Source organism: Leuciscus leuciscus, assembly GCF_965113295.1.
Source record: "Leuciscus leuciscus genome assembly, chromosome: 4".
NCBI lineage: Eukaryota > Metazoa > Chordata > Actinopteri > Cypriniformes > Leuciscidae > Leuciscus > Leuciscus leuciscus.
Window position 1 is genome coordinate 8,596,269 of NC_138728.1, and position 25,080 is coordinate 8,621,348.

Consider the following 25,080-nt stretch of genomic DNA (forward strand, 5'->3'; position numbering starts at 1 on the left):
GGTGCGGCTGTCGAGGTTAACAGTAGGGTCAGGGGTCAAGATCATGACTGGTTTGCCGATAACAGCCATCTAACAGGTGTTTAACAACAGCTATAACTTCTGTGCGCTTGGAACTCGCTCTTTTTTACAGTCCGGTGTAAAGCCGGCGTATTATTGGCCGGCGCAAAGCAGTTCTTCTGTATTGTGTTCTCTGTAAGGCTGGGAATCAGACAGCCCAAGTGCACTCTGGGGTGTTTGGTGTCAGCAGTGTCAGGCGCAGAGGGCTATCAGCGGCGTGATGATGTCATCAGCTGCCTGACCCTGGGTTGCCAGATTGCCTCGGACAAGAAAATCCCTCATCGTCCACATGGTCAAATGTCTTCGCCTCCCTCATGTCCTCGGAAATAGACTGACTAAACCCTGCAGACTGAACAGGACTTAAAGAGAGGTTTATAAATGGACAAATGACTAATAACATTATATATCCCCGGCACTAACAGTTTAAAGTCATCATGATATCAAAATTGACAATTTGTGTTTTTGTTAATGGAATAATGCAGTATTTATTATAAATGATTTATCCATTTTTTAATTCATGTGCCCTCATAATCTTTAATCAAAATAACCTCCCCTTCCACTTGCAGAGACATCTCTTCTCGTCTCCGATGACGTGTTTTTCGGCGTACGTTTGTTTGAGAAGCCGTTTCACTCAGATGTATGTCATAGTAGGGAAGAAAAGACTGTCGCAACTTCTCGTCCTGACTTATAGTAACAGAACAGTAATGCTTGCCTTAGCAAATGCCATTAATATTTTCCATCCATTTCATTGTGGTTTAGTGGAAGAGCTCTTCACCATTTGAACTTCCCAACAGGAAACCCAGATGTGAACTTTCTCCCTCATAACTCTGGAAAGGACTTTGTCTTCTCTTTTCCTATGAATGGTGGACTTTTAGTGGATTCCACTAAGAGAAACAGACGTCATTCAGAGTTCTTTTCCAAAAGAAGCTTAACAAGGGCAGTAAAAAGCCCTTCTGAGTGACATTTGACAACTTTATCCCAAGCCTGGACTGTGTCTTGATGTGTTTCTGTTGGACATCAACATAGAAATGGCTTAGACGTGCACAGCTAATGGCGTAGGCATGTTACAGGGAGTTAGTTCCTACAGGAGCATAAAGGAGTGTGTGCACGTGTGTCTGACTGTCTGTGTTTATAGCAATGTGACCTGAAGCGCTGACAGGCCCGTCTCTAAGTGTTTTTAACTCTTCTCATTCTTTCTCTCTGCGCTGGAAAAAAATGTGTTTTTAAAACTTGTAATAATGAAGGCAACCATTTTCTTAAGTTTAATTTAATAACTGTATTATCATTTTTAATAATATTGAATTAGTATTAAATAATTTTATATTTGTTTTACATCACTTTGCCGATATTTAACCAGCTTTGTATTGTTACAAATGTCGGTAGTAACAATGGACTCTTTCTCTGTTACCTGCACACAGATATACCCATCAATTTGTTTATTTTGTGGGTATTTTTGCAGATATCTGGGTTCAAATATGGAGAAAGAGTACATTTAAATATATTATCAACTATAAAAAGCTGGTTGAAAATTGGAAAAGTTGTACATATATCAGTGTTTTTGTACATTTGTACATTTTAAAGTTAGGTGCATCAAATGAGAATTCAAAATTAATTTTATTAATTAATTTGCATTGACTTTTAACTGGACTTTAAAGTGGACTCAAACCTCTTTTTATTTGTGAAATAGTGTCTCAGCCTACATTACACTCACACTGGTGTTTTAGGAAGCCAAACAATTAGAAAATAATATACTACTTATAATCATACTGTAATCATCTGTCCACAATGTTGGAAATTGTGCAAATGTGACAATAACGCGTAACTGTTGCCCGTTGCGTTCCTAAATGCACGTTGAAGTAAATTCTTCATATAGACACTTTTTAGACACATACACAGTGTGCCTGTCAGTGCTTGTTTACAACATTTGTACTCTTTTAGTTGAACTCTTCTTGGTAAATGCCTTGGACGTTCTTAAGTGAGCCCTGGGGTGACGGAGTCTGTCCTGATTCAGGCGCACTGGAGGGAGACCGGGACAAAGGCTCCTATGTGCCTGTTCTGGATGGAACTTAAACTCCGAAGCTTTGTTGAGGGATTGGGGGGGAGGGAGGGTGACTGCATGCTGCAAGCAGACAGCTAGAATATGTGTGTGAGTGTGTGTGTGTGCCGTGAGTATATCGGGTCTTTAGGCCCATGAGGGGGAAGGCAGATCTTTGAGCACATCAGTTGTTGGTTCAGGATGCCTGTTAGCAGCTGTGACGGCAGCTGACTGGGTTCACTCAGGAGAAGAGATCGGCTGAGTGCACTGATAACTATAAACAAAACCACTGTCTTTCACACAGAAAGGTCACATACGAGATCTTCCTCCTCCACTAATTAGTCCACCTCTGCTTTTCTTGTCTATCTTTTTTATCCATATTATCACTCAAAGATAATAACAAATAGATAATAAAGTCCATAATAATCATTCATATTATTGACTCAAAAGTTTATTTGGTGGAAGTACCATTGTTTTTTCCACTGTGTGAAAAATTAGCCTCTTGGTTTGGGGCTCCTGAGCACTGACAGACTTATTACAGTGTTTTATTACTGGTTTACATTGGAGACAGGGTTTTTTTTTCTGCTCATTTGACTTGAAGAGGAATAACCAAGAGTTTAACATATAATGCCAGGAATTTTCTTGAGCACCTCTTATGAAACACACTATGAAAATGAACCTCACATTGTTTTCTTTATATACACTAAAGGCTGGAATTCACAACATGACTTTCGCCCAGATTTTTCCCCCCTGTTTGCAGTCTGGACGTGTCAATGCTAGTTACCAAAAGTCAGTCTGCAGATTTTTTGGCAGTCGGAGTTGACAGATTTCACACAGAATCGCATAGTGTTATGATGGACACAGCTTCAGATTATGATTCCATCCAGTAAGATGATAAACATGCATTTTAGAACAAATACTTGCATCTGAATATGCCAACTTCCATACTTTATAGTAGGCTAACAGAATGTATGTATGCCAAGTAGTATGTCGAATTCACAGTATTCATAAAACAGTGGGTGAAAAGATGACTACTACTGCCGGCAAGATTCTTAAATGCACATCCAAAGGACACTTTACAATCCCATGAAGCCATAGGAGAGGATTTGTAAATGGCAGTGAAGTGACACAACTAACACCATCACATGACAGTGACAACATGGCGGATGTAGTACTGTAGGTTCCAACTTCATTCATACTACACTAAAAAAAACAATAAGTAAAATGTACTCAATTTTTCTTTGGCAAGTTTTTGCACGAATATTTTTTAAGTAAATTTCACACGCATATTTTTTAAGTAAACTCTACTTAACTAAGTTAAAGGACAAATCCAGTGAAAAATGAACCTAGGGGTAATTAACACATGGTTACCGAGTCGATCGTTCCCTGAGATGCGTTTTCATGATAATCGAATATAAAGTGTTTTATCTTTAAAAACAGATTAACTCATAACAATAGTATATAGGGCACAGAGTAAGTAAAAGTAAATCGCTATTTAATACCACTAACAAGGCTCAAAATAGTCTCACACTAACACGGTAGCATAATGAGGGTCCATACATGCAAACCGAAGCATTGAGAACTTTGTAAGTGTACAGACAGTTTAATAAGAAGATACTTTATAAAGACAGTACATTACGCGTTTACATGCAGGATCCATCTTGGAAAACAGTCTCGACTAATCGAGCCACGAACGCCGCGCTACGTTAGATTTCACTATGCGTAATTCCTATCGACCAGCTCACTTAGCGCGGCGTTCGTTGCTCGACTAGTGTAATGTACTGTCTTTAAAGTATCTTCTTATTAAACTGTCTGTACACTTACAAAGTTCTCAATGCTTCGGTTTGCATGTATGGACCCTCATTATGCTACCGTGTTAGTGTGAGGCTATTTTGAGCCTTGTTAGTGGTATTAAATAGCGATTTACTTTTACTTACTCTGTGCCCTATATACTATTGTTATGAGTTAATCTGTTTTTAAAGATAAAACACTTTATATTCGATTATCATGAAAACGCATCTCAGGGAACGATCGACTCGGTAACCATGTGTTAATTACCCCTAGGTTCATTTTTCACTGGATTTGTCCTTTAAGTGAAAGTAACAAAGAAAATAAGTAGTTTTAACTTGCTAGTAAAAGGTTGAGTACTATTTATTTAGTTGAAGTTTCCTTTGCAATACATTTCATTCAAACAATGTAATATTGAATAAATACATGTTTTACTTAAAAATATCTAAGTAATTAATACAATAGATCTTGTGTAAGTCAGCATCTCTACATTAGATGTTAAGCATCATGTGAACGCAGAGAGCTCAATACTTGGTAGACAATACACAATGACGGTAACATTTGATGGATCGTTTTTGTGTTTGAATGTGTCATTTTGAGTAGAAAATGAACTCCAAATGTCACAAAATGGCACGTTACTAATCCTAACAACAAAAGCAATGATGAAACAGTGTAAATACAGTTTGAAAACAGTGAAAAATCAACCTCATTAATTATTCAAGGCCCAGTGCATGATGGGAACACCAGTATCAGAAAAGTTAAGTAATTTTTAATTAATTTTATAACGTTGATATTTACGCTTTCATTTCTACACACTTGAATTGAGTACTAATATAGAATTTACTTAATTTTTTTTAACTCTTGCCTGAACTAACTTTTTCATGTAAATTACATCGTTTTTTTCTGTAGTATTTACTTTACCACAAAATCATTTTTATCAGTGTACACACATTCATACTAAATAGAACATATTTTTTAACAGTGTCACAAGTTTCAAAACATATGTAGTACCTATTAATATAGTACGTGATTTCGGAAGCAGCAATATTGATTTTATTTGTCGTGCATCTTGGTGCATCTTTCTGTGTTCTGATCTTCAGTCGTTTAGTGTATGTTGCCCAGTTTTTCTCTGTATCCATTTATAAAGTCAGAAGTATACAGTATGATGCATAGTGTTTTAAAATCTGTTCAGATGTTAAAAGTCGTGTAGTGTATTCCAGACTTTAGAGTCAGAAGACGAGATGTAACAAGGTTCACTTGGAATTAGTGCATTTTATAATTAAAGATAAAAATCTGTAGAATTTTACGGAATGGATTTAAATGAAAGTTCTGAGACTGGTCGTGTAAGGTCATGAACATTTAATGAAGCAGTTTATGGTTGGTTGCCTGTTGCTAAACAACTCGTCCTAACAAAGCATTGCTAATGAAAGCGTAAGGGGTGGTGGATGTTCGGAAGCTTGTGAATGACATTCCTGCCAAATTCTGGGAAATCTGTGAAGCTTACGGTGGAATTCTCCGTGCACTGATTTAAAGGCCCACTGGTGACATTGTGTTTAATTACACCCTCACAATTTACCCAGCTGTTCTCATGTCTGTGGGATGAATGAGGTTTGTGTGTGTTGCTCCTATTGTCCATGGTCTTCAACAGGTTAGACAGGACCATGTGGAAAAACAGCAGAATGCTAATCACCAATGTCCTTTTTTGGACTTTCAAAGACACACCACCTGCTGCAACACATGTGCCGTATCGCTAGATGGTGTGTGTGTGTGTGTGTGTGTGTGTGTTTTGGGAAGATCTTTATCTTCTCTCGTCTTTCTTCAGGCAGAAGTTCTCCTGGATCACTCTTTGACATGCTTCACCAAGTGCTGTATATTTTGTCAAGCATTTTGTTCAACAAGTAGGCGCCACGCCTGTAGTCGTTTCAGACCGTTTTCACAGTTTCCATATCCATGGTGATGTATTAGTGTGTAAAAATGTGTTTATGTTGAAAGGACGTTGATAAATGAACTGCTCTGTCATTGTCCAGACTCATTGTTTCTATTGGGTTTCAGCGTTTATTTCTTTTTGACCTTGTGTGTTCTGGTGGAGGAAACCAGTTGCTGCCTTGCAGAAATCAACAACATTTAGCAACTCGGACAGGGGGGTTTCACATCACACACTTTTCATTTTGTACTCTGAAATAAATGATTAGAGATATAACGCTGTCAGTTAAAGAATCACGTAAAGTTAGGTTAGAATCCATTAGACTCTAGAGTGGTTTGACATGTTCCTGTTCTTGTTTCAGGAATAAATGTAATTCAGTGACATGGATTCTCATGTCTAAGTGGCACTTATTAGCTTGTTAAGTAAGAGATGTTTCCTGTCGTCATTGGTAGCAGTTGGATTTCTGAAGTAATGTGTGACCACAAAGACAGGAAGTTCGGAATTAAATTGTGCAAATGCATCAATGTTAGAAGTGTGGCCTTTTCTGCCCTGCAGCAGACTGATGTGAAGTTCATGCTTGGCTGCATACCAAGTGTGGTGTGATACTGTATGTACAGGGACTAGAGATATGTATTATATTATAATTATTTTAATCAATGACATTTATTATGAAAAGTAAGAAATATCACTGCATTCACAAAAAAATAAAAAAATAAATACATAAGTAAAATATTGGAACCCCCTGCAAACCTTGGCCTCAATAGTGATAACTTGAAACATTTGATTATCTCTCAACATGCTTTTTCCGAGAGCATTTATGACACATTTTCTTGTTGTGATGTTGATATGCTGTACATGTGCTGAGAGTCAGTCTACTTTGCCTTTGGGTCTGTCATTCAAATTAAATGTTTGCTGCTTGATATGTGTGTGTGTGTGTGTGTGTGTGTGTGTGTGTTGTGTGTGTGTATGTGTTTTCTACAGTATCTCTAACACAGATGACTGCATTGTTCTTTGGAGATCCTGTGGAAAATGTGAGTGTTGATGCATTTGTCCATGATGTCTTCATTCCCTCCCTCTCTTTTCCTGATTTTCTATCTTTGCCTCTTGGAGAGGCACAGTAATGGAATTATATTTTCTAGCCTCTCTGGAGAACTGTGAACTTGCCCTCTTGGACAATGGACACATGCTCACACAATGTAATCTGAATATTTGGAGTGTCCACAGCTTCAGGATGTGACTTCAGATTGGTCTGTGTTTTGTGTGCGTCTCCTGGAGAAAGTCCGATAACAGGAGCGTTATAGTTCCACAGCTACTGGGGGAATCCCTGCTCTCTCTCTCTCTCTCTCTCTCTCTCTCTCTCTCTCTCTCTCTCTCTCTCTCTCTCTCTCTCTCTCTCTCTCTCTCTCTCTCTCTCTCTCTCTCTCTCTCTCTCTCTGTCAAACAGACCTCAGCATACAGTATGAACACTGCAGCTGACTAGAATCCAGAACTACTATAAAGTTTAAACCCCCTCACTTTTTTTGTTTTTATCATCTTCAGCTCGCAAAAATGGCCTTTGATCAGAATAGATAAAAAAAAAAGAAAGATTGTAAATAAAACAAATATTATTGGAGTATGTTTTACAAGAAACCAGACACAACCAAAGTCACAGAATGTTGACCAGCAGTAAATATTTCACAGTGAAGACGAATGAAACATGACTTACAAGGGGGTCCATCTGTGTGTGTGTGTGTGTGCGTGTGTGTGTGTGTGACCTGCTTAATGTCTGTCAGCTCCCTAAGTGTATTGTATATAACTCATATCTCCACTCTGAAATTCATGTCATGTGCTCTGCTCTATTATCTCTCCTTTCAAGGCCTCCAGGACATTCACTTTGTAACTGTGTGTTTTGTTATATATAATTGTGCAGTTTTTTTTTACTTGGACAGCAGGATTGTACTGTAGAGCCATGCTGCATTGTTTTATATGGCTTTAAGGGAATAAGGGGAAAATGAAGACACATTTTTTTTTTTTTTTTTTTTTTGCCTTTGCCTATTTTACTGTTTGGTCAATACACATTTATTTATCCAGCTTATTTACAATATTGTAGCTCTTGTCTTTCCTCTTGTTTATTGTATTTTCATTGATTAGTTTGTCTTTACAGTTGTGAAACAAAAGATCCCAGAGCCTCATGTATTATACATTCCCTCTTGAAGCGATGTGTGTGTGTGTGTGTGTGTGTGTGTGTGTGTGTGTGTGTGTGTGTGTGTGTGGATGTAGGGTTGAATATTTCCTGAGGCAGAATGTCTCTTCCACACAGACGCCATTGTCTCTGTCTCTTCTGTCCTGGTGATCATGGCAAACTTTCTGTCTCCTCGAGGGAGACTGCGATGTTTGTTTGCTCAACCAAGCAACAGCGGACAATCACCTGATGCATATAAGCTGTAGAAATTTGTCATGGCGTCATTGACGGATGTTCAGATAATTCAAAGGGCAACTCGGAATAACAGAGATCTTAGAAATTTAATAAAACAGTAAATATGTTAGAAAATAAAAATAATAGGTAACAAATATGGTACAATTGAAACTGTGAAACCGCAATCATTGGAAAACAAAATGCTGCGAGTTTTTGGCAAATATATCAGAAAAATTAAGTTGTTTTCAGAATTTGCCAGGAAAATTCCAATTCTCCTGACACTGCCAAAAGTTACAGTGGTTATGAGGATCTCCTTTCTCTGAAACTGGCAGGAGACTTTATAGCAGAATACTGGTAAGCAATGTGAATATTTTGCCATTTGCATGTACTGTAAAAAATGATATGATCAATTAAATCATGACAGAATGTTTTTCCATTACTTTACCTCATCAAAATAGTTTACCGATGTTAACTTCATTATTTAAGGTATACAAGATTCAACTTGGCAAGATGTACATGAAATTAGTTGGGATGACTTGTTCTGCCAAAAAAAATGTAAAGCAGCAACAGGTCTTAAGTTTTTAAGTTGAATTGGGGCAAATTTCTTTAAAGTGTGTAATTAAAGAATACGTTGAGGGGTAAATTCACTAAACAGTTGCATCACGCTATCCAGTTTAACCAGCAATCACAGCACAAAACTTTGCTGGTATGTTGCTGCAGCATGAGGGTTTTCTTTTATAAAGTTGTAAGTGCAAACACATATTATTTTATATGTAAATTAGTCTTGTTGCAGATCTGCTGTATCTGCCACATCCTTGCATTCAGAACCAACCTGCAAGATGGGAAATTACAGCATGCAAACTGTATTCAGCACACAATTGTTGGCATTTTTGCAGCGTTTTATTATTATGTTCTCTAACACCAGTCGCTAAAACAACACGGGCAGCGCATGCAAATAGCACTATCAGCCGGCGCAATCCGTTTTTAGTGAATTCCCTCCTCTGAAGAACTTCCAAACAATGACAATACGCTCGTTCATCAGTGTAATGAAGCAATTTCTGTAAGTTGAAAGAAGCAGCAATTATCCACAGCTGGATTCAAGATGAATGCATCAGTACTCGCTGCAGTAACATCACTACATGTGTTTTCCCCCTATAGCTTTTGCCTACAGTGGCTTATAAAATGCTTCCAGCATCTGTTTCATTATTTTTTATCTCGTCTTGTTGGTGTGGCTCGGTGGTGGGAGGATGTGAATGATCCAGACTGGCTTTAATCAGGGTTAGGAAAGTGTTTCATTACTCACAGAGACATTTGCTAGAGAAATACTGCATTCACACATTAGATTGTGTTTGTGGAGCACTGCTGCTCTTCCTTATACTTATTATGAGTTGTGCCAAGGCAAGCATCTTTTATCATTTCATTATTTTTCATATTTACAGTTAGTTATTTTGAACAATATTTGAAAATATTTAAACACCACTAGTGTTATTTATATACAATTATAGTGTTTATTACTATTTTGAATTTGCCTTTTTTCTGTTTTCATTAAAATTTTTGTTTGTTTTTTTGTATTTTGCTTTTTGCTTTAATTCAATTTTTATTTCAGTTTTAGTTTTAGTAATTTTAGTGTGTCAACCTAAACTTGTGTTTGAATAAGTCAACATTTCAAATTTTCGTTTTTATCTAATATTTATATTTTATTTTATTTCAGATTTATTTAAATTAAAAATAAATATTTTTTAATAGTTTTAGTTAACAACAGTAAATGCCACTTTTCTTCAGAATCTAGTTATTAAAGGGATAGTTCACTTTGAAATTAATTTTTGGTATGTTTTAGCTTACCTCAAGGGCATCCAAGATGTAGGTGTCTTTTTTTCCGCAGTAGTTTCAATTTTGATATTTTTAGGTCAAACCGTTCTTGTCTGTCAGTCATATAATGCAGGTCTATGGTCACTATCTCAAAGAGCATGCACAGAGTCCAAATTAAAACAATTCCCCGTCGTCCAAATTAAACAATCGTAAGTACACATTGATGGCCCAAGACACGAAACGAGCGGTTTGTGTGAGAAAACGAACAGTATTTATATCGTTGTTACCTCTTGAACACAGCTGCGTCCAAGTGATCTGAGAGCGCGGGCGGGTATAGATATATACACTAGATGTCGCATTGGCTACTGCGAAACCGTGTATATATCTATACCCGCCCGCGCTCTCAGATCATTAATTTGGACGATGGGGAATTGTTTTAATTTGGACTCTGTGCTTGCTCTTTGAGATAGTGACCATAGACCTGCATTATATGACTGACAGACAAGAACGGTTTGACCTAAAAATATCAAAATTGAAACTACTGCGGAAAAAAAGACACCTACATCTTGGATGCCCTTGAGGTAAGCTAAAACATACCAAAATGTAATTTCAAAGTGAACTATCCCTTTAAAAGTGATCTAATTTTCAAGCATTTTTAAACATTTTAGTGAAGATTTGAAATGTTCCTATTATAACCATTTACTGTGATTATTAATCCACAAAATGTAAAAAAAAAAAAAACGTAATGTGCCAACAATCTGTTGCCTCATTTTTGAGGGAGACGAATGAGAACACTTTTGCTCATTCTCTAAATGACCCCCTGCACTCACCGTAAGCACTCATCCCGTCTTGACTCTCTGTCCTTAATGGTCTTTTCCCAGGCCCTGATCCCATATTTGTTTTCCTGCCCATTAAGTGATTGTGCAGTACCCTAGCGGGCTGGAATTCCTGGCCCATGTCATCAGCGGTTCCTCAAAATTCCAAGGGTTGTTTGCAGCCACTGCACTTCATGTTGTCGGAAGGAAACACTTTACTTCTGATGTCTTTCATTAAGTGTGTTTAAATCCAGCTGTTTGCTGGTGCTGTACTGTATGCCAGTGAATGTGCTTTACCTTCAGGACTTTGTTTGTTTTTACTAGGGCACACATTGCTGGGTTTTCTCAGGGTGGTTTGAAAAGATTACAGTCATTCGGTATTGGGAATTAAAACAAACACGCTCTATTAGGTGTTAATCTGTAAATTATTTTAGGAAAAGTAGACCAAATAGCTGTCAGTGCTTGCTCAGTGTATGCTTGCACTGTGCCAGCTATGTGTGTGTGTGTGTGTGTGACCTTTTATGTTGTGTGTGTTTTATATTGTCTGATGAGGATCTTTATCCCCTCTGGCATACAACAACAGCCGTCACACACCTGTTTGTGAGTGTTAACAGCTGAGCTGTGTGTTTGTGTGTTTGCTAATGTCTGCCTGTACCTGATCATTTTCAGGTACATTCACTCACTCGTGTCTCTCTCTCTATATATTTTTTTTACTTCTCTCTCTTGCTCTTTTTTCAGCTTTTTTGGCATGATAAAAAATGATTTTGTATTATTTAAAAAAAGTGTATTATTTATTTTAAAGTCTCTCATGATTATCAAGGCGAACAGTAATATTGTGAAATATTATTACAATTTAAATTGTCTCCTATTTTAATTGATTTAAAAATGTCATTTATTCCTGTGATGTAAAGCTGAATTTTCAGCATCATTACTCCATATCTTCCGTGTCACATGATCCTTCAGAAATCCTTCAGACATGTTGTTTTGCTGATATTGTTATTATAAATGTCGGAAACAGTTGTGCTGTGTAAAAGTTTTTTTTTATATATTTTTTTTGCATTCTGTAATGAATAGAAAGAACAGCAGTTATTTGAAACAATTTCTTTTTAACAGTTTAAATGTCTTTCACTTTTGATCAATTTAATGCATCCTTGCTGACCCCAATTTTTTAACTGTAGTGTGTGTATGAATTATTAAGTAAGTGAAATAGTAATACTGAACTCTGCCTTCCTCTTTTATATTCTTTATTGTTCTCTCATTCTCTGTTTCTATATTTTCTTACATTGCCAACTGCTTTCTCCCTGTCTCTTTCTGTTGGGCTTGGCGCTGATGCAGCGGAGTGCACACAAATGTCAGCATGCATTCCTTTCTAAACATCTAGAGAGCCTAGGAACCCAAAAACATTAAACCCTGTTCTTCAGAGGGGGCCACAGTGAGCGCAACACACTGTACTTGCCAAATTTACTAGAAAATCTCAGAAGTAATATATCAAAGATCAGTGAAGAATTCGATCTGGAACTTGTTTTATTACAGCAAGATGAAAATGAGAGAGAAAAACAGAAAGTGACCTGGCAGTATTATTCGATTGGAGGGATTGGATTACCCCTAGACCGCTGCGCACATTGCAGCATTTAGTGCCGACAGCTCCATTGGGGGTTTGAAGCAAAGTGTAGTCAGATTCAGCCAGCGTCCCGCTTAAGTTTCATCTGTGTATGTGTGTGTTTTATTTAAACTGACCTCATTCCACAGATCCAGGGTTAAGTGACATCAGACTTTGGCATTCGGTCAGTGGCTTAGTAGTGTCCATCTTCTTGATTCATATTCCACGCTGTAGTCCAGAGTCTTTGACTGTAGCAGAGCAGTGTAGGGAAAGATTTGGGGAACGGTTGTGTTAAAAGTGCATGTGGCACTTTCCATGAATAACTGAGTATAAAAAAAAACTCATTTGGGACTGAATATTCTATTTCTAAATACAATTTATTAACCGATTTCTGTTATTTTTGTCTTAATTGTAATAATATATTTAGTTAATATAATTAAATTATGAATTTATTGATTTATTTTATTTAATATTTATAAGTAGTATTAATATTATTATGCTATTATTAATTTTATGTTAGATACTTAACATAATAGTTACCTCAAACATGGGATTTATGTCTTTACTACTTAGTAATGGGATAGTAATGTGACAACAATGTGTACCCTATGTGAAAATATAAACTTTGACTGAATGAAAGTGAAATACGTGGGTCATAGTCTATGTGTGGATGTGTTTAGTAAGCCATAAGATCGGCATTGAGAGAGTTCATCCTTGCTGTTTATTTGTGCACATCTAAACCTGTGAAAAAGCTATCAACACAGCAGGCGAACAGAACAAACAGTGTGCAGCGAATCTCTCTGAGTAAACAAAAAATGGCACGATGGCGGCCCAAATATACAACACACGCGATGCTGGGGAGGACAGGACATGTGAAAAATAAACACAGGTGTTGCCATTATTTCTGGCAAGGTAGAGTATAGGCGGGTCAGCCTCTCATGTTCAGTCTGTATCCTAAGCTCATATTTGGCCTGAAATCAGTTTTTTCCCCTAGTGTACAGTATGTTGACATGATGGAGTCCTTGCCACTCTTTACCCTAAACTAATATATTTTCACAGTGGTAACACAGGAGAAATACAAGCCAACCTCAGATTGTTTTATGGTTTTCTACGCAAAGCTCTAGATCTAAAATAATCTCAAAAACCATACAGATTTTCAGCGAGTTGTCTTTTTATGATTTCCAGTATATCCACAAAACATGCTTCAGTGCTCTTGTGTGTAGTAATACCCTTAAATCGTTCTCTCTCTCATTGCAGATAGTAAAGCTATAGTGGATGGCAACCTAAAACTGATCCTGGGGCTGATATGGACCCTAATCCTGCACTACTCCATTTCTATGCCCATGTGGGAGGATGAGGACGATGAGGATGCCAGGAAGCTGACACCTAAACAACGCCTTCTGGGCTGGATCCAGAACAAGGTCCCCCAGTTGCCCATCAACAACTTCCACAGGGACTGGAGAGATGGCAAAGCCCTCGGTGCCCTGGTGGATAATTGCGCCCCTGGTGAGCAGATTTCTGTGGTTTATGACCACTTGGCGACAAATGTGTCATGGTACATTAATCACATGCGGTATTAAATGGAAAATTTTGTTCATTAGCTTCATTAAGTAGATTCAGGGGGCAGTAATAATCATTAGGGCGATGTCATGCAGAATCTGCTTTACCTCAGAAGATGAGAAGCTGGTCGGATAATTACGGCATATGATCTCACTATGGAAAGAGAGGTGACCTCAAAACAAACGATCACTCCTTTCCAAAACATGATTTATAAATCAAATACCTCTGGATGGGTTTGGACTTATACTAGTGGAAAATCCAGAAACCCATGCAGTTCAGAGAGGGTTTAATGGAGGGTCAAGTCCGCTTGGAAGTGCACGTGTCCATCCTTCTCAATTCCATAATCAAAGCAGTCATTCTGGCATTGTGAATGTACTCAGGACGGTATAGGACTTGGCCATATATCCTTTGGAGAATTAGGGATGTGTATAAGAACTTACCTTGATTTCACCAAGCAGAACATGTTTCTAAATCAACATCCTTGTTACAAAATAACAGTAATCAGAGGTTATAGCTAGTGCCGGTATTTGGAAACATTCTTATCAACTTATAATTTTCTTCAGATTTTCTCTGGATAGTTAATGATAAGCATTAGGATTACGAACAGGGACAAGATGGACTTGATAAAGACTTGAGGACTTAAGGACTTGAGATGAAATAGAAGTAAAGACATATTTCTTCCATGTTGTTATTTAAAACGAAAAAATGAAGGGAAGGTACTTGGCTTAATTTATTATTGATAGGATCCCTTATTGTTAGGATGGAGGCAGATCTGATTGTAAGAAAGTGCCGGAGTATAAGACAACGAAATGATTGGAGAAATCTGACATACGTCAGAGAGAAATCTGTCGTTTCACTGGAGGGTCGAGTTCTGATTAAAAATGAAGAGGTAAAAAAATTTTTTTTTTTAAATTGAAACTTCCATGGATGACTTGTTCAAAATAAGATCACCAACATGCATTTACAAAGTAGATTGGGTGAATTTTCATTTCAGGCCGATTTGAAGGCACAAAAAGAATTGGTACTAAATGCCTTGATTTGTTCTGCACAATAGTGGAAGTGTTGAAATGTTTTCAACTCCTGACAAGGCATTTTGAGGTGTGTTTAAAAGAGTCAAACATGTTTGTCAAATGCTAACAGCAGTTTCATTGTCCTTTAGTCATAATAGAACAGAGAGCAGGTGTAAACGTGGCGGTGGGTGGAAGGCAGCTGTACACTCTCGTCTCTGAGTTGCACTCAGGGCTGAGTTCACACCCAGACACATCGGGTCACAATAGATGCACTGCTCTGACATTCAATAACCTTTTGAGTGTAGAAATGGTATTTGACCAGTGTCAAAAACAGCATGTAATATTAAGATTGATTCATCAGTAGAAGCAGTTAAAGGTCATAACTGAAACTAAAAGTTGGGTTGAGGCTAGTCTCGCGTAGCCAGACCTTCAGACTGACGGCAGAAGGTCTGGACTCTATCTGAGCTTTTCTTGGCCAAGGACCGCCCAAGAGGACGTTTGACTGACATGTAACCCAACCAATCACAGTTCGTTTTGTTCCGCGTCATATTTAGGGGCGTGGCAATATAATGTCGATGTCCCTACAATAACAGACCGGTGTGCATCTAATAAATTATTCATTCATGAACGTTGTGCAAGTTTACTGCAACAATGGAGCCGCGAACTTCACATACTTTTTGAAAATCCAGCGTTTAATTGATCCTGGCAAGCGCTATTGTCGCAGTTGTAAACACAACGGCTTTCTTCTTCCACGAGGGGTTTTGGCACCACGGCATTTGTTTCCAGGCGGGCCGATAAAGAATGCGACACACACGTCTCCCGGACATCCTGTAGAATTCAACCAATCAGATCGCGACTTCGAAACTCCTGAAGTGTTTCCAGAAAAGTGTGCCATATGCATCAGACATTCAGCCAACGGTTTGTGGGCGTGACGTCTGAGGCTGAGACTAGGTTGAGGCCAGCAAGAGGTGATACGTCAACTATTACTATTGAGCAATAAAACAATTACACTGTACAAACTGCTAGATCAGATGGCTTCACTGCTGCATTTTTCCTTCTTTACTGACAAACTGAAGGATGTGGCCATAAAACAACAATTGTCTTTAAATTTAAAGGGCTGACATTGTGACCCTGAGGTGAAAGACGTGATATCTTTGCATGTTTCAGGTTTATATGAGTTTGTTGGCTCTGCTAGCTGCTAATGAGCCGCTGGTCTCTGCTGTAACTGAATGGAAAGTGTCAGAGGCTAAGACAGCAACCATGCTTAAGTGAAAACACATGCTGCTATATGCCATATTTCCTGCCAACATGCACTTCATTATATTTTTCCTCATGCATGTGTGGAAAAGCATCTCTTAGCAGGAGTAATGTATTACTAAGTATTTATTCAAGTATTTCAGTGTTTATATGCTTGTTACAATGCTTGCATTTCATTTTTAAATTTTTGCTAACTTTATATGAAAACAAATCTTCCATTGACTTGCACTGAAAGAATGTTCAAAATCATTAATAAATCTCAGTTATGATTTCATTGTAAAATTTGTATCTTAAGTTGTGATTGGTCCTTTTCAAATTATATGATACATTTTTTTCTCATTTGATTTAAGCCGGAAGTCAATGGAACGAATGTGTAGAGTGACCACCCCTTTAGATTATATGATTAATTATTATGTTATATGGAAAGTAAACCATGTTTGGGAAGTCTCTATAGCTTTTATAACCATGCTTTCCCCTCAAAATAGCTCTATACTTTACTCTTTATCTTAGTATTTCCTTCAGGCATTGCTGCATACAGGCTGTATCTGTGGCCACATTCACACCTTGTTTACCTCCCCTGTAGTTTCCTCCTTCTAATCTGTTTTCCGCTCTTAACAGTGGTTCTGTTTCCCTTGAGCCACCATCTTGGATCTACAGGGAACGTCTCGGTTACGGATGTAACCCTCGTTCCCTGAGTGGGAACGGAGACGTTACGTCGGATGACGACGATTGGGGTTTCGCCTAGAAGCCTATCACCTTCGAGTATATAAAACGAGCCAATGGCAATGAAATGCCATGGGTCTGCGGAATTTGCATAGCGTAACTCCGCCCGCCGCAGGGGGTATATAAGGAAGTACGCTGGCACAATGCAGATATGTCTTCGCTGAGGAGCCGAGACTAGCCCCAGGCGTTTTTCAGCGGTACAGCGGAAGTGGCAGGAAGACGTAACGTCTCCGTTCCCACTCAGGGAACGAGGGTTACATCCGTAACCGAGACGTTCCCTTTCGTGGTCACTCCGAGTTACGTCGGATGACGACGATTGGGGTTCCAGTCTAATCACGCCACCTCGGCTGTCTACCAGTGCCCTGCGTGAGTCTGAGCTCCCTGTTGTGAGACTAGCACGAACGAAGGAGTCCTACTTAACACAGGGATACCAAGGTACACTGGGAAGCATATCTCCAGAGAGAAATATGCAATAATGCCCAGCCATTGATGGGGGGGACTTAGAATACACATATGACCCAGAGGGCTGCATATGGAAAATCACTGGGGTGTCCAGCCGCAGGTGGAATTTTAAACCCCAGGGGTGGCAAGGTGGCTTGCCAAGGGAAAGACACACGCTCACAAGGAGACTTACAGTGGAATACACATGTGGGGGTCGCCCAGAGGGGAACCATGCACATGGAGGCACCTAGTCAAGCGCAAAAGCTGCGTTATGGCAGATTGGCATAACTCAGGCGTTGACGTAACCAGTGCTGGAGGAAACTCAGAGCTTATCAGACTCACCTGAGAGAAATATCGCACGTATCCCGTCCGTGGAGAGGAATGGCGAGCAAGCGAAGACACCTGAGCAGAATCTAGCACCGGCTGGTTGAAGCGAGTACATGAGAAGAAACTGGCTCTACTCGGAGATTATAGAATCTCGCGAATGTGTTGGGTGTCGCCCAGCCTGCAGCTCTACAAATGTCTGTTAGCGAGGCGCCATGCGCTAGAGCCCAAGAGGAAGCCACACTACGTGTGGAGTGGGCTTTCACACCAAGGGGGCACGGACGACCTTGCTGCTGGTATGCCAAAGCAATGGTATCCACTATCCAGTGGGATAACCTTTGCTTTGAGAGAGCCTTTCCCTTCAGCTTCCCACCATGACAGACAAAGAGCTGGTCTGAGGTCCTGAAACACCGCGTTCTGTCCACGTAAGCACGGAGGGCGCGTACTGGACAGAGCAGTGCCAAGGCTGGGTCTGCCTCCTCCAAGGGCAGCGCTTGCAGGTTCACTACCTGGTCTCGAAAGGGTGTGGTAGGAACCTTGGGCACGTATCCAAGCCGGGGTCTCAGGATCACGTGAGAGTTAGCCGGCCCGAATTCCAGGCACGCTTCGTCAACCGAAAATGCCTGCAGGTCCCCTACCCTCTTGATGGAGGCCAATGCAACCAGGAGCGCTGTCTTCATAGACAGGAACTTAAGCTCCACTGACTGTAAAGGCTCAAATGGAGCACTCTGCAGGGCAGTTAGAACCACTGAGAGGTCCCAAGAGGGTACGAAGGGAGGACGAGGAGGATTTAGTCTCCTCGCTCCCCTCAGGAACCTGACGATCAGGTCGTGCCTTCCCAGAGACTTACCATCAACTGCTTCGTGATGTGCGGCAATGGCGGCAACATACACTTTCAGGGTGGAGGGAGACAGCCTTCGCTCCAACCCTTCTTGCAGGAAGGAAAGCACGACACTGATCGGGCATTTCGTGGGTTCTTGATGTTTAGAAGAACACCAGTTGACGAAGAGGTTCCACTTCAACGCATAGGCATGTCTCGTGGACGATGCTCTAGCGGAAGTGATGGTAGCCACCACCGCAGGTGGTAGGGTACTCAAACCTGCCTCGTCCCGTCCAGGAGCCACACGTGGAGGTTCCAAAGATCGGGACGAGGGTGCCATAAGGTGCCCCGTCCCTGAGAAAGGAGGTCCTTCCTCAGAGGAATTGGCCAGGGAGGTGCTGTCGCGAGGAGTACTAGTTCGGAGAACCAGGTCCGGTTGGGCCAATACGGGGCAACCAAAATGACCTGCTCCTCGTCCTCCCTGATCTTGCGCAAGGTCTGCGCAAGAAGGCTCACTGGGGGAAACGCATACTTGCGTAGGCCCCGCGGCCAGCTGTGCGCCAGTGCATCCGTGCCGAGCGTGCCCTCGGTCAGGGAGTAAAACAGGTCGCAATGGGACGAGTCGTGGGAGGCAAACAGGTCTACCTGTGCGTCGCCGAACTGACCCCAAATCAGCTGGGCCGTCTGGGGATGGAGTCGCCATTCTCCTGCGAGAGGCCGAACTCGAGACAGCTCGTCGGCCGCCTGGTTCAGGTGTCCCGGGATATAAATGGCTCGAAGCGACCTCAGATGCTTCTGACTCCATATGAGGAGGTGGCGAGCGAGTTGCGACATACGGCGGGAGCGTAGACCACCCTGGTGGTTGATGTACGCTACTGTTGCGGTATTGTCTGATCGGACTAGTACGTGCTGGCCCCTGAGCAGCGCATGGAAGCGGTGCAGGGCGAGACGTACAGCCAGCAACTCGAGGCAATTGACATGCCAAAGGCGCTGGGGTCCTGTCCAGAAGCCCGCGGCAGCATGACCATTGCACATGGCGCCCCAGCCCGTGTTGGAGGCATCTGTTGACACAACAACATGCCGGGAAACTCGTTCTAAGGGCACTCCGGCCCGTAGAAAATTGAGGTTCGCCCACGGGGTGAAGGTCTGACGGCAGGCTGGAGTCACTGGGACTCGGAGCGTGCCGTGTTGCCATGCCCACCTCGGGACTCGATCGCGAAGCCAAAGCTGAAGCGGTCTCATATGAAGCAATCCCAGCGGCGTTACTGCGGCTGCGGATGCCATATGCCCCAGGAGCCTCTGAAAAAGTTTCAGTGGAACCGCACTCTTGTCCTCGAACTGACGAAGACAAGTCAGCAGTGACTGCGCGCGCTCGCTCGTAAGCTGCGCGCACATGGCGACCGAGTCGATCTCCATACCGAGAAAAGAGATCCTCTGCACGGGGCAGAGTTTGCTCTTCTCCCAGTTGACCCGAAGGCCCAGACGGACTAGGTGCCGGAGCACTAGGTCCCTGTGTTCGCAAACCTGGTCTCGAGAGTGAGCTAGGATAAGCCAGTCGTCGAGATAGTTCAGGATGCGAACCCCGTGTTCCCGAAGGGGAACAAGGGCTGCCTCGACGACCTTCGTAAAGACGCGAGGAGACAGGGCTAGCCCGAAAGGGAGAACCGCGTACTGGTATGCCTGCCCCTCGAAAGCAAACCGTAGAAACGGTCTGTGTCGAGGTAAAATGGAGACATGGAAGTAGGCGTCCTTCAGGTCGATCGCTGCAAACCAATCCTGCGGCCGCACACACTGGAGGATGTGTTTGGCCGTTAGCATCTTGAACGGCAGCCTGTGAAGGGAGCGGTTCAAGACGCGCAGGTCGAGGATTGGCCGTAACCCACCGGACTTCTTGGGTACAATGAAGTAAGGGCTGTAGAAGCCGGACCTCATTTCGGCTGGAGGGACAATCTCGATCGCACCCTTCGCCAGCAGGGTGACGACCTCCGCTCTCATGACAGGGGCATTGCCACCGACCATAGTGAAGCGGACTCCGCTGAAGCGGGGAGGAGATCGCGCGAACTGAATCGCGTAGCCGAGCCTGATGGTTCTCGCGACCCAGCGGGACAGTCTGGGAAGCTCTAGCCAGGCCTCCAGAAAGTGCACCAGCGGGGTCATACGAACCACAGACGTACCGTCGGTGGGGCAGCGAGGCGGAATGACCGGCACCGGCGAGGGTGGCATCGCGGCCCTGTGCGGGGGCACGGTCATTAACCGCGTCCTGCCAGAGGAGGCCAGGGGAGGGCGCGCGTCCCACGGGGGCGTGCTCTGGCAGGGGTCTGGCGACAGAGGGGGATGAGAGGAGCGTGGCCCGTGGGCGGCGCGTGCTGTCATCCCAGACCTCTGGGACAGAGGAGGGCGGCAGTGGCGGGACCCGAGGGTGGCGCGCACTGCGGCCCTCTGGGTCTGTAGGCTCAGGATTGGGGATTTCGATTCTTTCTTTAACCACATTAGGGTGCTGCCCGTCGTGAGACGAGCAGCGGGGAGTGGAGAACAAAAGATTCTCCCCCGGCCCTCCACCGGGGGAAGGAGTGGCCCTGCTACCACCTCCTGTAGCGAAAAGAAAGCCAATCCTGAGCTGCCCGTCTCAGGAGCGCCGCTTAGCCTGGCGTTTAGCGGGCTGCGGGGCTGGAGAGGGCTGTGGCGCCTTCCTACGGCTTCCTCCACGACGCGGCCCAGATGAAGGCTGCTGCTGGGGCCGTGCGGGAGGGGCGGGAGCCGCGGGAGGGCGCCCTCGGCGGCGAGCAGGCTGAGGATTCTGCACCGACGGCTGAGCAGCAGAGCGTCGGGGCAGAATGTGCTTAATCGCCTCAGTCTGCTTCTGAGCAGTCGAGAACTGTTGGGCAAAGTCCTCGACTGCACCGCCGAAAAGGCCGGCCTGGGATATGGGAGCGTCAAGCAGACGAGTCCGCTCGGGCTCACGCATATCAGCCAGGTTCAGCCAGAGATGTCTCTCCTGGACCACAGCTGTGGACATCACCAAACCCAGGGAGCGCGCGGTCACCTTCGTCGCCCGGAGAGCGAGGTCGGTGGCGGCGCGCAGCTCATCAAAGAGCCCTGGGTCTGTCCTACCCTCGTGCATGTCACGAAGCATCTTGGCCTGGTAGACCTGTAAGATGGCCATGGCATGCAAAGAGGCAGCTGCCTGTCCCGCCGCTCTGTAAGATTTCGCCACCATGGTAGACGAGAATCTACAGGCTTTGGACGGGTGCTTAGGATCACCACGTGATGAAGCGCTTGTCGGACACAGCTGCATCGCGACAGAACGTTCAACCGTGGGAATCCCAGTGTACCCACAAGCATCAGCTCTATCGAGGGGAGGAAAGGCGGAGAAAGCCGTCGAACGATCACGGGAAGACATGGGAGCCTTCCAGGACCGCGTGACTTCCTCATGCACTTCCGGGAAGAATGGTATTGGGGTTGGGCGGCGACGGGTGTCAGCGGCCGCTCCCAAAAACCAATCATCCAGCCGCGAGCGCACTGGATCAGGTGGCGGGGACCACTCAATACCAATGGCCGCGGCTGCCCGGGAAAGCATGGCGGTCAGCTCGGGATCAGACTCGGGCAATGCTGGCACGCCCGAGGGCGGCAACACAGCCGAATCCTCACTTCCCGAGGACTCGCGCCCACCTTGTGATGCAGCGATGGACATAGTATCTTCCTCTGGAGCTCCAAACGAGACGCGCTGGGGCTCCGAAGAGGGACCAGCGGTCTCAGTTTGGACACTCGCGGGTGCTGATGCTGGAGAGGGGTGTGTGGACCGTGGACGTGTCGGCGGTATGTCCCACACAGTCACCCTCAGGTCACCCCGGCCACCAGCCGAAGTACTAGCCCTCTCGGGACCAGTAGATCGGGGTGTGGGTAGGGGGACTCTCGCTCTAGTGAGCTCATTGAGTCTCGACCGCAGCATAGAGATGGTCATGTTCCCGCAGTGAGAACATGAGTCATCCACGAACGCTGCTTTAGCGTGATCAACGCCCAAACACGTTAAGCAGCGATCGTGCCCATCAGAGAAAAATATCTCGCCACCGCAACCAGAAGTGCACGGGCGAGGCATCTTTAAAAAGACGTGCCACGTGCAATGCTCTTTTTGTGAGAGGAAAAACTCCGCGGATGCTGAAGCGAACAGGGAGAAACACACTATCTGTCAGATCACTGACAAGATCAGCAGGGTAGTGAGCACTCGCTGAAAACGCCGTCACACCAACACCGGAGAGTTCGCTCGTCTCGAAGGTAAGAGAAGACTAACTCAGAATATTTGGCTTGCAGGAGTGGAGAAGTTCTCGGCTCCGAAGCGAAAACATATCTGCATTGTGCCAGCGTACTTCCTTATATACCCCCTGCGGCGGGCGGAGTTACGCTATGCAAATTCCGCAGACCCATGGCATTTCATTGCCATTGGCTCGTTTTATATACTCGAAGGTGATAGGCTTCTAGGCGAAACCCCAATCGTCGTCATCCGACGTAACTCGGAGTGACCACGAAAGGGAACTGTAAATACCACTTTTGGCAAGTGTAAATGCATTAAAAAACTAAAATTAAAGGTTTATCAGTGTTGGCAGCTGGAGTGGGCCTGTTACAGATACTCACTGTCCGACCCAAGTATGGGGCCGCTGTGCTGGAGGATCCTGGAAAACAAACCCAGATCTGATATTAACGTTTTGGCAGGCATTGAGGAGTCTTGTGGTTTCAAGGCTCTCTGGTTCCATTTGAACTAAACACCTCTTGCTCTTTGAGTGTAATCCAGCATATAATAACAGTTTTACTCCAGACGGCACTAGTGTGTGTTTGCTTCAGGGAAGCGTTTGGTGCTACAAGCCTGACCGCGTTTAGGTTGGAAGAAAAAAGGTGAAGTGACGGGAAACTGCACATCTGAGAGCATTTAAGGTCAAGTCGAACTAAAGAACATGGTTTTAATAGTTCCTCGCTGTGGAACAGTGGGCCTGCAGCCCAAGATAAAGCTCAGACTTGTCACTTCAGTGTACATCCATGCAAAGTTGGAGAGTGCATTGTAGTCCTGTTCTAAGTTTAGAAAATCAGTGCTTCATAAAGAGTTGAGTAACTATTTACTTAAATCTGCTAACTCTTTCTTTCACTTCATCTAAGGCCTGTGTCCGGACTGGGAGACATGGGACCCGAGTCAGCCAGTGGAGAATGCGAGAGAAGCCATGCAGCAAGCCGACGATTGGCTCGGTGTGCCTCAGGTAAGAAGCAATCACTCATATTTATTAGGACTTATGCCATCTAGCCTAATTTCAGGCTGTTTTCTTCTTAAGCGGAGGAGGACTGGTTGTTTTGTAGGTTAGTGTTGACTGTAAAAAGTTGATTTATGCTACTGAAATGATTTTATGATCCTCTGTGTGTGAGTATTTTTATTCATAATTCGGAAGGTGAAGTACATGTAATGTCATAATTCACAGTATTATTCTAATTCAAAATTATTAACTAAAAATATTTCACAGTATTACTGTTTTATTGTATCAAATAAATGCAGCCTAGATGAGCATAAGAATTTCTTTTTCAAAACATTTTTAAACATTTTTACAGACCCCAAACGTCTGGTAGCATATAAGATGTTTACTACACAGTCAACAACAGATACAGCAGAAAATGGAACAAACAGATCCATTCGTTGTTCGCCAAATGACAGTAACGACAGTCAGTCCTAAAGATTTGAAGTGAGTGAATCTGCCATGCAGAAGTCTATTCCATCTTATAAAGAATACACTAGAACACAAATTTGTGTAATTGAGTCAGATAGAGAGTCCACGTCACTTGAGAGAAAACCATAGGTCATTGAATGCTTTGAGCATGTAGGCTATCGCTGCAACAGGAGAGGTAGAGCCTTAAGTTATGGGTTTTAATAACATGATGCATTTTTCTCTTCCTGTCCCTGTTGGTCTCCCATTCTATCTCCATCATCTTTCTGCTGTGTTAAATACCATTTAGAGCTATTTCCACTTAGCTCTTAACTTTCCAGCCTAGCGTTAAATATAGCAGGACACTTAACCAGTTGGACATGAAAGACGGGACTGAGGGAAGAGGAGAGGCAGAAAATATTTTCCACAGCTTTAAAAACCTTAAGTGCACTTCATCAGTTTTGTGCCGTAGATCACAGCGCAGAGCTGTTTATATCTGGCGATCGATTCTGGCAGTAACAGTTCTCAAAAAATATGTCAAATAAAGTCAGTGAGACGTGCTTCTTCATCTTTTTTTTTGCAGTGTTTCTCAGTCCTGCAATGTATGTTCTAAGTGTATCGCTATCTGATGTAGCCATTACAGGGCAATGTTCCCTCTACAAGTGAAATAATCATTTATATCTGGTGTGTTTGGTGAAGAAGACATTCAAAATGTGTTATACTGTTTGCCCCAAGAGCTGGGTTGAAAAATATTGCTCTAATGTCATCCAGGAATCAGGATTGAAATCAGAGATCAACCACTATGTAGCCTGTGACATTTGAGCTCTTACATTGGACTTATGCC

General features: G+C 43.0%; 1 protein-coding gene across 12 annotated transcripts in view; it reads left to right on the plus strand.

The window, feature by feature from the left end:
* flncb (filamin C, gamma b (actin binding protein 280)) overlaps positions 1-25,080 on the plus strand; it is a 59,079-nt gene that overhangs the window by 6,518 nt on the left and 27,481 nt on the right. For all 12 annotated transcript variants that reach the window (XM_082166208.1, XM_082166212.1, XM_082166219.1 and 9 more), the window contains 2 exons: positions 13,681-13,929; positions 23,704-23,801. In XM_082166208.1, coding sequence (XP_082022334.1) covers positions 13,681-13,929; positions 23,704-23,801 — 347 coding nt within the window. The remainder of the gene's footprint in view (positions 1-13,680; positions 13,930-23,703; positions 23,802-25,080) is intronic.